The sequence below is a fragment of the Galeopterus variegatus genome, unplaced genomic scaffold (genome assembly GCF_000696425.1).
Source record: "Galeopterus variegatus unplaced genomic scaffold, G_variegatus-3.0.2 Scaffold4404, whole genome shotgun sequence".
Lineage (NCBI taxonomy): Eukaryota > Metazoa > Chordata > Mammalia > Dermoptera > Cynocephalidae > Galeopterus > Galeopterus variegatus.
The window spans coordinates 102,991-114,103 of record NW_007730515.1 but is presented as its reverse complement, the minus strand read 5'-3'; the positions used below and the strand labels follow the sequence as shown (position 1 = coordinate 114,103).

The following is an 11,113-nucleotide window of genomic DNA, read 5'->3' as shown; positions in this document are numbered from 1 at the left end:
TGTGCGCTGATACGGACAAGGAAGCACGCACCCGGAGCGAGACAGAGCCGAATCCTGCCCCCAGAACCGGGTGCTGGACTAGCGGCATGACCGCCTGTCCTTTACTGCATTGATAACGACAAGGGAGCATGCACCCTGGAGTGAGACAGAGCAGAATCCTGTCCCCAGAACCAGGCACTGGGCTTGCCGCATGCCCGCCTGTCCTCTACCGCGCTGATACCGACAATGGAGCACGTACCTTTACTGCACTGATACCGACAATGGAGCACACACGCTGGAGCGACAAGGACCCGAATCCTGCCCCAGAACCAGGCGCTGGTCTAGCGGCACGTCCGCCTTAATTCACCAACAGCAACCTGGGAGACAGCCTCTCTCCAGAGGGGACACGGCGGAACTCCGCCCCCAGAACCACACACTGGCTAACCGCACACTCTCCTGTCCCTTACTGCGCTGAAACAGACCAAAGAGTCCACCGCTCAAGGCGTGACAGAGCCGAATCCTGCCCCCAGAACCAGGTGCTGGACTCGCCGCATGCCCGCTGTTACCGCTCTGATAACGACCAGGGAGCACACACCCCGGAGCAACAAGGAGCCGAATCCTGTCCCCAAAACCAGGTGCTGGACTAGCGGCATGACCGCCTGTCCTTTACTGCATTGATACCGACAAGGGAGCACGCACCCTGGAGTGAGACAGAGCAGAATCCTGTCCCCAGAACCAGGCACTGGGCTTGCCGCATGCCCGCCTGTCCTTTACCGCGCTGATACCAACCAGGGAGCACATACCCCAGAGTGAGACAGAGCCGAATTCTGCCCCCACAACCAGGCGCTGGACTCGTCACAAGCCTGTCTGTCCTTTACTGGGCGCTGATACGGACAAGGGAGCACGCACCCCCGAGCAACAAAAAGCCGAATCCTGCCCCCAAAACAGGCGCTGGACTAGGTGCACGCCCGCCTGTCCTCTACCACGCTGAAACCAACAAGGGAGCATGCACCCTGGAGTGAGAAAGAATAGAATCCTGCCCCCAAAACCAGGCGCTGGATTAGCGGCATGCCTGCCTGTCCCTTGCTGAGCTGAAACCGACCAGAGAACAAGCAGCCCGGAGCAAGACAGAGTGGAATCCTGCCCCCACAACCAGGCGCTAGATTAAGGGCATGCCCACCTGTCCTTTACCACGCTGAAACCGACCCAGGAGCCCAGACCCTGGAGCAAAGCAGAGCACAATCCTGCCCCCAAAACCAGGCGCTAGACTACAGGAACACCCACCTGTCGTTTACCGAGCCAAAACCAACCCAGGATCCCAACCACCAGACCCTGGACTGGTACAGAGTGGAATCCTGCCCCAGGAACCTGGTGCTGGACTAACAGCATGCCCGCCTGTCCCTTACTCCCCTAAACCAAAACAGGACCATGGCTCCCAGCCCCGGAGCTAACACCTGGGAAAGCAGGGAACCCCACCGCCAGTACCAGGTGCTCTGGACCAGTAGACAAGCCAAGCCAAGTTGGCAGAGCAGGCATGCCACTGACATGCTGCGGGCCCCTCCCCACCACCAATAGGAGCTTCCACCCAGCAGAGCAGCTACGACACCAGTGCCCAAACCCATGTGGCAACCTACCCTTTGGGACCAGGCGCACTGGATCAGGGAACAAGCTGGACTGAGGCCTGTGGAGCAGCCACTGCTTTCCCCTTCCCCACATGCCTGAACAAACTCTGTGCTCCAACCCCTTGACATTGGAGCTTTGGTCCAGGGGAGCAGTGACACCGGGGCCCTGGCCTACTGTGCACCCTGTCCTATGCCAGGAGCTGAGGCCATGTAAGGGCCTGGGCTTGAGCCAAGCCCAGTTAGTACCCTGCCCCCATCCCCTATCAGGAGCTAGGAACGAGTGGAGAAGCCACACCTGATCCAGTGGAGCAGCTGCACCCCCGTGCCTTGCCACACCCACACCCTCGAATGGGAACTTCACCAGAGGGGTATAGCTATGACCCCAGGGCTGGAGCCGACATGGTAGCCAACCCCCACAGGAGGAGAGCATGGCCTAGCAGAGCAACCACATCCCACATCTCCTTCCCCTCATGCCTGAGCTGATGTGGTACTCTGCCCCCCAGGGAAACAAGCCTTGGCAGAGCTGTGCCACTGCACTGCCCTGTCTCCCTGGATCTGGACCAGCCCCCAGAACCTAAGCTGTTGAGGTATCCCACCTCCCTGGGGATTAGAGTGATCCTTGCACTGCTCGCCACCTCCCAGAGCCCAAGCCACAGTTGCACCCTGCTTTTCCTGGGTCTTTGCTACCACTGCACCTGGCCTCACAGAGCCTGAGCCCTGTGTGTCCCACCACTCCAGGGTCCAAAGTCACCACTACTTTGTAACCCCTCTCCTTCTGTCTGAGTTGTCACTGTGCCCTGTTGGTTCCAGGCCCTGAACTGCAGCTGTGTCATGCTCCCTGGGGCCTCAGTCTCTGGAATACCCCTTCTTCCCTGGAACTGTGCCAATATTGTGCACTAACCCCCAGGATCAGTCACAGCTGCATCCCTGCTTTCTGGGTCCAAGCATTGGGGAATCCTCAGAGTCACAGTCCTCAGCGTGGTTGGAAAGATGCATCTACCTGGACCTCAGAGGGTGAAACAGTGCCCACTTCACAGGTGTCACAGTAGTTCAACAAGACACTAAGCCTAGGACCCCAGCTCTACAGCCACTCTAAGCACCTGTGCCCTGTAACACAGTACCACTGTGGCTGCTTATGGCCCATGTCAGACCCAACACCAAAAAGAATTGCCTCAGCTGTGTCTACTCTCTGTGGGGAAAACAAGAACAAGAGGAATGCTAAAGCTCTTGCCACCGAAAACCCTAACAACCTGCCCTGCCACTACCACTACCACAAACTCCTGTAGCTTAGGCCACTGAGGCACCCGCAGTCATCACTGATGTTGATAACAGCTCCAAAAGCTTCACAGAGACTACATTACTGTACACACCAGGAACCAGAGCCAATGCACCTTGCCCAACTGACACCCTAGGACCCATCTGCTGGTGAAAGTCATTCCGTAGGAAAGCCACTCAAGGAAAACAATTCATGATGTAAATGAGAAATTCAACAAAGAGATACAGGTTGAGCATCCCTAATTTGAAAATCTAAAATCCAAAATGCTCCAAAACTCAAAACTTTCTGAGTGCTGACATGAGGCTCAAAGGAAATGCTCATTAGGGTATTACAGAGTTTGGATTTTCAGATTAGGGATGCTCAACTGGTCTGTATTCTGCAAATATTTCAAAATCCGAAAAAATCTGAACTCTGAAACACTTCTAATCTCATGCATCTCAGATAAGGGATATTCAACCTATATAGTAAAAAAGAACCAAACAAAAATATTGGAGCTAAAGAAACCAACAAATGAAATAAAAGATACAATTAAGAGCTTCAACAGTAGACTAGATAAAACAAAAGAATCCTTCTGAACTTGAAAACAGGTCTAAAATAAACAAGTCAGAGGAAAAGAAAAAAGAGTTTTAAAAGCGTATAGTACTTAGGAGATACCATTAAGTGAACAAATATTCATAATATAGGAGTTCCAGAGGAAGAAAGGCCAGAGAAAGAAACAGAAAGCTTCTTTATCAAAATAATTGCTGAAAACTTCCTGAGTCTTGGGAGAGAGACATCCAGATCCATGAAGCCCAGAAGTCCCCAAACAGATTCAACCCAGAGAGGACCTCTCCGAGGCACATTATAATCAAAACATCAAAAGTCAAACAAAGAATTTTAAAATCTGCAAGAAAAAGGTATCAAGTGACATACAAGAGAATCTTCATTGACTATAAATGAATTTCTCAACAGAAATCTTGCAGTCCGGGAAAGAATAAACCATAGTCAAAGTGCTGAAAGAAAAAAAAAGAAAGAAAGAAAGAAAGAAAAACCCTGCCAACTAAGAATACTATATACAGCAAAGCTGTCCTTCAAAAACAAAGGAGAAATAAAGTCTTTCCAAGATAAGCAAAAGCTGAGAAAATTAATCACAACTAGACCTCTCTAGTAAGAAAAGCTTAAGGGAACATTCAACTAGAAACAAACAGATGATAATTACTGTCATGAAAGTATATGAAAGTATACTCACTGGGAGAGGTAAATTCATAATCAAATTCAGAATAGTCAATTAAGAGTACTGTAATGGTGGTGTGTAAATCTTTCAAATGTCTAGTATGAAAGTTAGAAGTCAAAATGGTCAAAAATAACTATAGCTATAAGTTGTTATGGAATACACAATATAAAATATGTAAACTGTGACCACAAAAATATAAATTGTGGAGGGGAGAGTAAAATCTAGAGTATCTGTAGGAGACCAAAGTTACCATGAGATGTTTTATAGAAGCCCTGTGGTAACCACAAAGCAAAAAACCACAACAGATGCAGAAATAAAGCTTAGCCCTACAGGAAATCACCAAATCAGAAAGGTAGAAAACAAGAGAGGAAGAAAGGAACAACGGGTCTACAAAACAATCAGAAAAAAATGAACAAAATGGCAGGTGTAGATTCTTACTTATCAATAATTACTATGAATGTAAATGGATTAAATTCTCCAATCAAAAGATAAAGACCAGCTGAACAGATACTTTAAAAAGCAATATCCAACTATATGCTGTCTACAAAATACCCATTTTAGCTTTAAGAATACACATAAGCTGAAAGTGAAGGGATGAAAGAAGATATTCCATGCAAATGGTAACCAAAAGAGATCAGAGATGGCTATACTTATATCAGATAACAGACTTCAAGTCAAAAACTTGTTACAAAATACAAAGGAGGTCATTATTTAATGACAAAGGGGTCGATTCATCAAGAGGACATAACAATTATAAATATATATGCACTCAACATCCAAGAACCTAAATATACAAATTCATGGACAGGAAAGAAGAAACAGCCAGCAATAAAATAACAGTAGGGAACTTCAATATCCCACTTTTAACAATGAATAGAACAACTAGACATAAAATTAACAAGAGAATACGGGATTTAAATTGTTGCACTTTAGACCAAATGAACCTTACAGATATACACAGAACTTTCCATTAAACAGCAGCAGAATATACACTGTCCTCTAGCCAACACAGAACATTCTCCAGAATAGACCGTGTTAGGCAGCAAACAAGTCTTAATAAATGCAAGAAGACCAAAACCATATCTAGTATTGCTTCTGACCACAATGGTTTTAAACATGAAATAAATAACAGGAGGAATCTTGGGAAAGTCACAAATATGTAAAAATTAACATGCTCCTGAACAATAAATGGGTCAAAGAAGAAATCAGAAAACACTTTGAGACAAACAACAATGGAACCACAACATACCAAAACCTATCAGGTTCAGCAAGAATAGTTCTAAAAGGGAAGTTTATAGCAATAAGCGTGTACATTTTAAAAAGAATAAAGATCCCAAATAAAAAGGCTAACCTTATGCTTCAAGGAGCTAGAAAAAAAAAGAACTAAACCCAAAGTTAGCAGAAAGAAGGAAATAATAAAGATCAGAATAGTAATAAATCAAATAAAAAACAGATACACAATAGAAAAAAAAAATCAATAAAACCAAGAGTTGGTTCTTTGAAAAAATAACCAACAAAACCCTAGCTAGATCAACTAAGAACAAAAGATAGAAAACTCATATAAATCAAAATCAGAAATGAAGGTGGAGCCATTAAAACAGATGCCTTAGAAATAAAAAGGATCATAAAGAACTATCATAAACAATTACATGCCAACAAATTGGATAACCTAGAAAAAAATGGATAAATTCCTAGAAAAATATAATCTACCAAGACTGAATCAGTAAAAATTTGAAAGCTTGAACAGACCAATAACAAAGAGATTGAAGAAGTCATTGAAAACCTTCCAACAAAAAAAAAGCCCTAGACTAGATGGCTTCACAGATGAATTCTATCAAATATTCAAAGAATTACTACAAATACTTCTTAAACTCTTCCAAAAAATTAGAGCTAGAGGGAATACTTCCAAACACACTTTATGAGGCCAATATCACCTTGATACCTAATCCAGACAAAGATACTGCAAGAAAAGAAAATTACAGGTCAATCTCTCTGATGAACACTGATGCAAAAATCCTCAATAAAATATCTTCAAACTGAATTCAACAACACATTTAAAAGATTATACATCATGACCAAGTGGGATTTATCCCTGGCATGCAAGTCTGGTTTGACATATGCAAATCGATCAATGTGATAAATCACATTAACAGAAGGAAAGATGAAAACCACATGATCACCTCAACTGATGCAGAAAAAGCATTTGACAAAAGTTCAGCATCCTTTCTTGATAAAAACTATTAACAGTTTAGGTATAGAAGAAAAGTTTGTCAACATATAAAGGCCAGTTATGAAAAACCCAAAGCTAACATCATAACGGGAAACAACCGAAAGCTTTTCTACTAAAATCCAGTACAAGGGATATTACTTTTACAGGGAGCACCAAATCAGAACTTCTTTCCACTTCAATTCCACAAAGTGTTGGAAGTACACAGGTACTTCAAAAACTTCATGGAAGGATTCATATTATCTTTTACTTCTATTTTTCCATGAACTTTTTGAAGTACCATTATAGTAGCAAGATCAGTCAGAAAAGAAAAAGAAATATAAGACATTCAAATCAGAAAGGAAGAAGTGAAATTATCTCTATTTGCAGATGACATGATCCTATGTACAGAATACCTCAAAAGATTTCACACAAAGAAACTGTTAGAACTAATAAATAAATTCAGTAAAGTTGCAGGATACAAAATCAACATACAAAAATCGGTGAGCATTTTTATACACAAATAATGACTAAGCTGAAAAAGAAATCAAGAAATGACAGCATTAAAAAAAATAAAATACTTAGGAATAAACCAAGGAGGTAAATAATTTGTACACTGAAAAGTATAAAACATTCATAAAAGAAAATTGAGAAAAACACAAATGGAAAGATATCCCATGTTTACTGATTGAAAGAATATTGTTAAAATGTCTGTACAACCCAAAGCAACATGTAGATTTATCACAATCTCTATCAAAATCTCAATGGCACTCTACAGAAATTGGAAAAATAATACTAAAATTCATATGGAACCACAAAAACATAAATAAATAATCAAAGCAATACTGAGGGAAAAAAATAAATAATCAAGATAGAGGCATTGCACTTCCTGATTTAAAATTATATTACAAAGCTACAATAATCAAAACAGTATGATACTAGGGGGGGAAACCCACAAACATAGACCAACAGAACAGAATCTAGAGCCCACAAATAAATCCATACATATGTGGTCAACTTATTTTCAACAAAGGCACCAAGAGGACACAATGGGGAAAGGACAGCCTCTTCAATAAATGGTGCTGGGAGAACTGGATTTCCACGTGCAAAACAGTAAAATTGCCACCCTTATCTTACACCATACACTAAAATCAACTCAAAATAGATAAAATAACTAAATGAAAGTTCTGAAACCATAAAGCTCCTAGAAAAGAACATAGGGGAAAAGCTCCTTGACACTGGCCTTGGCAATGATTTTTGTATATCACACCAAAAGCTCAGGCTACAAAAGCAGAAATAAATAAATGGGACTACATCAAACTAAAAAGCTTCTACATAGCAGAGAAAACAACCAACAAAATGAAAAGGCAACCTACAGACTGGGAAAAAGTATTTACAAAGCACATATCTGACAGAGGGATAACAATATCCAAAATTCTTAAAGAACTCTTATAACTCAATAGCAGAAAAACACATAATGCAATTCAAAAATGAACAAAGGACCTAACAGGCATTTCTCCAAAGACAACATAAAAATGGCCAACATATGAAAAGGTGCTCAACATCATAATTCATCAGGGAAATGCAAATTAAAACCACTATGTGATATCGCCTCATATCTGTTAGGATTGCTAGTATCAAAAAGCTAAGAAATAACAAATGCTGGCGAGGGTACAGAGAGAAGGGAACTCTACTACACTGCTGGTAGAAATATAGATCGGTACAGCCATTATAGTAAACAGTATGGAGGTTCCTAAAGTATTAAAAATAGAACTACCAGAGAACCCAGCAATCCTTCTCCTGAGTATATACCCAAAGATAAAATCACAACCTCATAAGGAAATCTGCACTCCCATGTTCATCACAGCATTATTCACAATAGCCAAGATATGGAAACAACCTGTCTGTTGACAGACAAACCTAACTGCTGACAGACAGAAAGACACACACACACACACACACACACACACACACACACACACACACACAATATGGAATATTGGGAAAAAAAGGAGCTCTTGCCATTTGCCACAATATGGATGGACCTGGAGGACATTATGCTAAGTGCAATAAGCCAGACATAGACATATATTGCATGATCTCACTTATATGTGGAATCTAAAAAAAGATAACCAAATATACAGAAAGAGAAAATAAAACAATAGCTACCATGGAGTGGGGGAGGGAGCAAATGGGGACACATAGGTCAAAGGATACAAGTAGCAGATATGTAGGATGAACAAATCTAGAGATCTAATGTATGATATAAAGAATATAGTTAATAAAATTATATTGTATTAGGGATAAATAAGTAGATTTTAGTTGCTCTTTTGGCTCACATACACAAAAGTAACTATGTGAGATAATACACATTAATATGACTCACTATAATAACCATTTTACTATCTATATGTATCCCATAACATCGTGTCGTAAACTTCAAATACACACCAAATTTTTTTTAAAAAGCCCTGTACAAAATAAAAGCAAACACAAAAAAACACTGAGTAGAGCATGTAATATCTTAGATATAACTAACCACATCTTTCTTAATTACATGCCTGTACATGAGTGAGAAATTAAATGCTGTTGCTATAAAAAAAAATTCGAAAATTTTCTTTTGGTACTCGAATGGACCATCTTTTAATATACCTTACTTTGGTTATTATTGAGCTATACAACTCTTATCTAATATACATAAGATCTCTTAAATTGTTTCATAGTAGTAAATTTTTAGTGGAATCTACTGTGTAATCATCGTGAAGAATATGAGTGTTTGCAGCAGGAGGTCTACAAAAAATACAAAAAGTCATTATTTGGCCACTTCTTTTGTGGACCCTAAAAAAGCACTTAACGTTTGGTGTTTTTATGGTGAGTTAAAGCATGTTTTTGGTTTGCAACTTTCAGATTACGTAACTTAATAAAGGAACAAAGCTTCAAGAATCTAGAGAAAGGGAGGGTTAACTGATTATTTTGTTCTTTAGATTATCTTTCTTTAAAATCTACTAACTGGCCTGACTTCGAAAAGTTTACTACTGAAAAGATGATATAACACCACAAAAATGTTTTAAAGTAGCCAAATTCACTTACAATCCCACCACCCAAAAATAACCTTTTCTTTTCTACACGTTAATTTCTAGCCCCCACACACTCAACACACAGCATACCTTAACAATCTGTAACTCTGTACCCCACAGATATGTACAACTACGTTACAGTAAAAAAAAATTTTTTTTTAATTTATAGCCTTCTTCAATTCCTTCTCACTACTCTCTTTACCTTAAACTTCAAAAATTTGACTATTTTGGGTGGTTGTGACCTCACTAACACGAGACTAAGTATAAAGACCACGTTAAGTGTACAAACTTTTGAAAACTAGCAAACTTCCTCTATTGTTTATAGGCTATTTTCTCCTGGGCTTCCAGCCACAGCCCACTGCAGCTGTTGATACTGCTGGCACAAGCCAGCTCCGGTAAAATGATTGATTTATTCCAAAACAAAGCAACTGATGTCATCCAACTGATTTCTTCTGTGTATCTCTGACTGGGTGTTACTGAGACAAGACTTGTTAGAATGAAGAACGGAAAAGGCCAGAAATAAAGTTGTCCTCACACACAGGAAAAAGTTCAAAACGAATCTTATTGTGCCCCCACTCATAACACCTAGAGTTTTCCCACTTCATATAAACGTCTACAGTAAGCATTGAGTAGATAAAGCTTACCACATTCCCTTTTGTGGCAAGCAAGACTTACAAGAGAATTCTTTCTTCCACTGCAAGATTTCATTGCAAGTTCCATTAGAAAACTAGAATCAGTCTAGGAAGACAATATTGTATTCTAAGTGTTTTTAATAAAAAATATCTGTTGGTATCCTAATGAATAGTACAGTGTAAACAAACACACACACTGACATTGGAGGGAGTAAAAAGATCACAGGGCTCCAAACAGTCAGTGGTCTTGGTCAAATGCCAACTTCAACACTTACTAATTGTGTGGTCTAATTCTGTGACCTTGGGCAAGTCATTTATCCTGAGTCAACTTCAACCTCTTCAAAATCAGGAAACTAAGCAGTTCGAGAAACTAAGAATTAAGAATTCAGACACTGTATGTAAAGTGCCTACACTGAGCCTAACACACATTCGATTTCGAATGGTAGCTAAATCTCTCCCCACCCCCTGCCTACTGAGGTGGGCCAAAACGACCTCTCTCATCAGATTCCCTAGGCTCAGCCACCAGCCCCTATCCTACTGACTGATTCCCGTAGTGAAGCAGTCTCACACCAGGGCCAGCCCCTACTCCCTTCCATTCATTCATTCATACAGCAAATATTTACTAAGCCCCAACGATGCAGGTCCTGCAGGGGACACGGAGATGAAGGAAGCTAGGTTCCTGTCCTCGGGGAGCTCAGCCTGCCATGGGGAGAGAGACTGCAGACAGGAAGATCGCAATACAGACAACAGCGAGAGGAAATGCTAGGACAGAAGCATGAGCTGAAGGCCCGCTGACCCTTGGATCCCTCATTCCCGAGCGAAAGGTCGGGGCCAGCCGTGCAGACGCTGCAGGCCCAACCTGCTTCTGTCTCTCAGCCCCCGCAGCGGGCCCCAAGGGTCCCAACCCCGCCCACCCCGTCCTGCTCGGGCCTTCCCTGACGACCCGCTCCAGGCCGAGGGCCGGCCCGCCTCGCCGTCCAGGCGCCGCTCAGGACTACCTGAGCTCAGGCGGCTGCAGAGCGTTCAGCGCCAATTTATCGAGTCGCTCCATGGCGTTGCCGTGCCGGCAGCAAGCGCTCAGCGACAGGGTAGGCTCACCCGACACACT

General features: G+C 41.9%; 1 protein-coding gene across 1 annotated transcript in view; it reads right to left on the bottom strand.

Moving 5' to 3' along the window:
• VMA21 (VMA21 vacuolar H+-ATPase homolog (S. cerevisiae)) overlaps positions 1–11,113 on the bottom strand; it is a 20,668-nt gene that overhangs the window by 8,497 nt on the left and 1,058 nt on the right. The window contains exon 2 of the mRNA XM_008587496.1: positions 11,004–11,111. Coding sequence (XP_008585718.1) covers positions 11,004–11,111 — 108 coding nt within the window. The remainder of the gene's footprint in view (positions 1–11,003; positions 11,112–11,113) is intronic.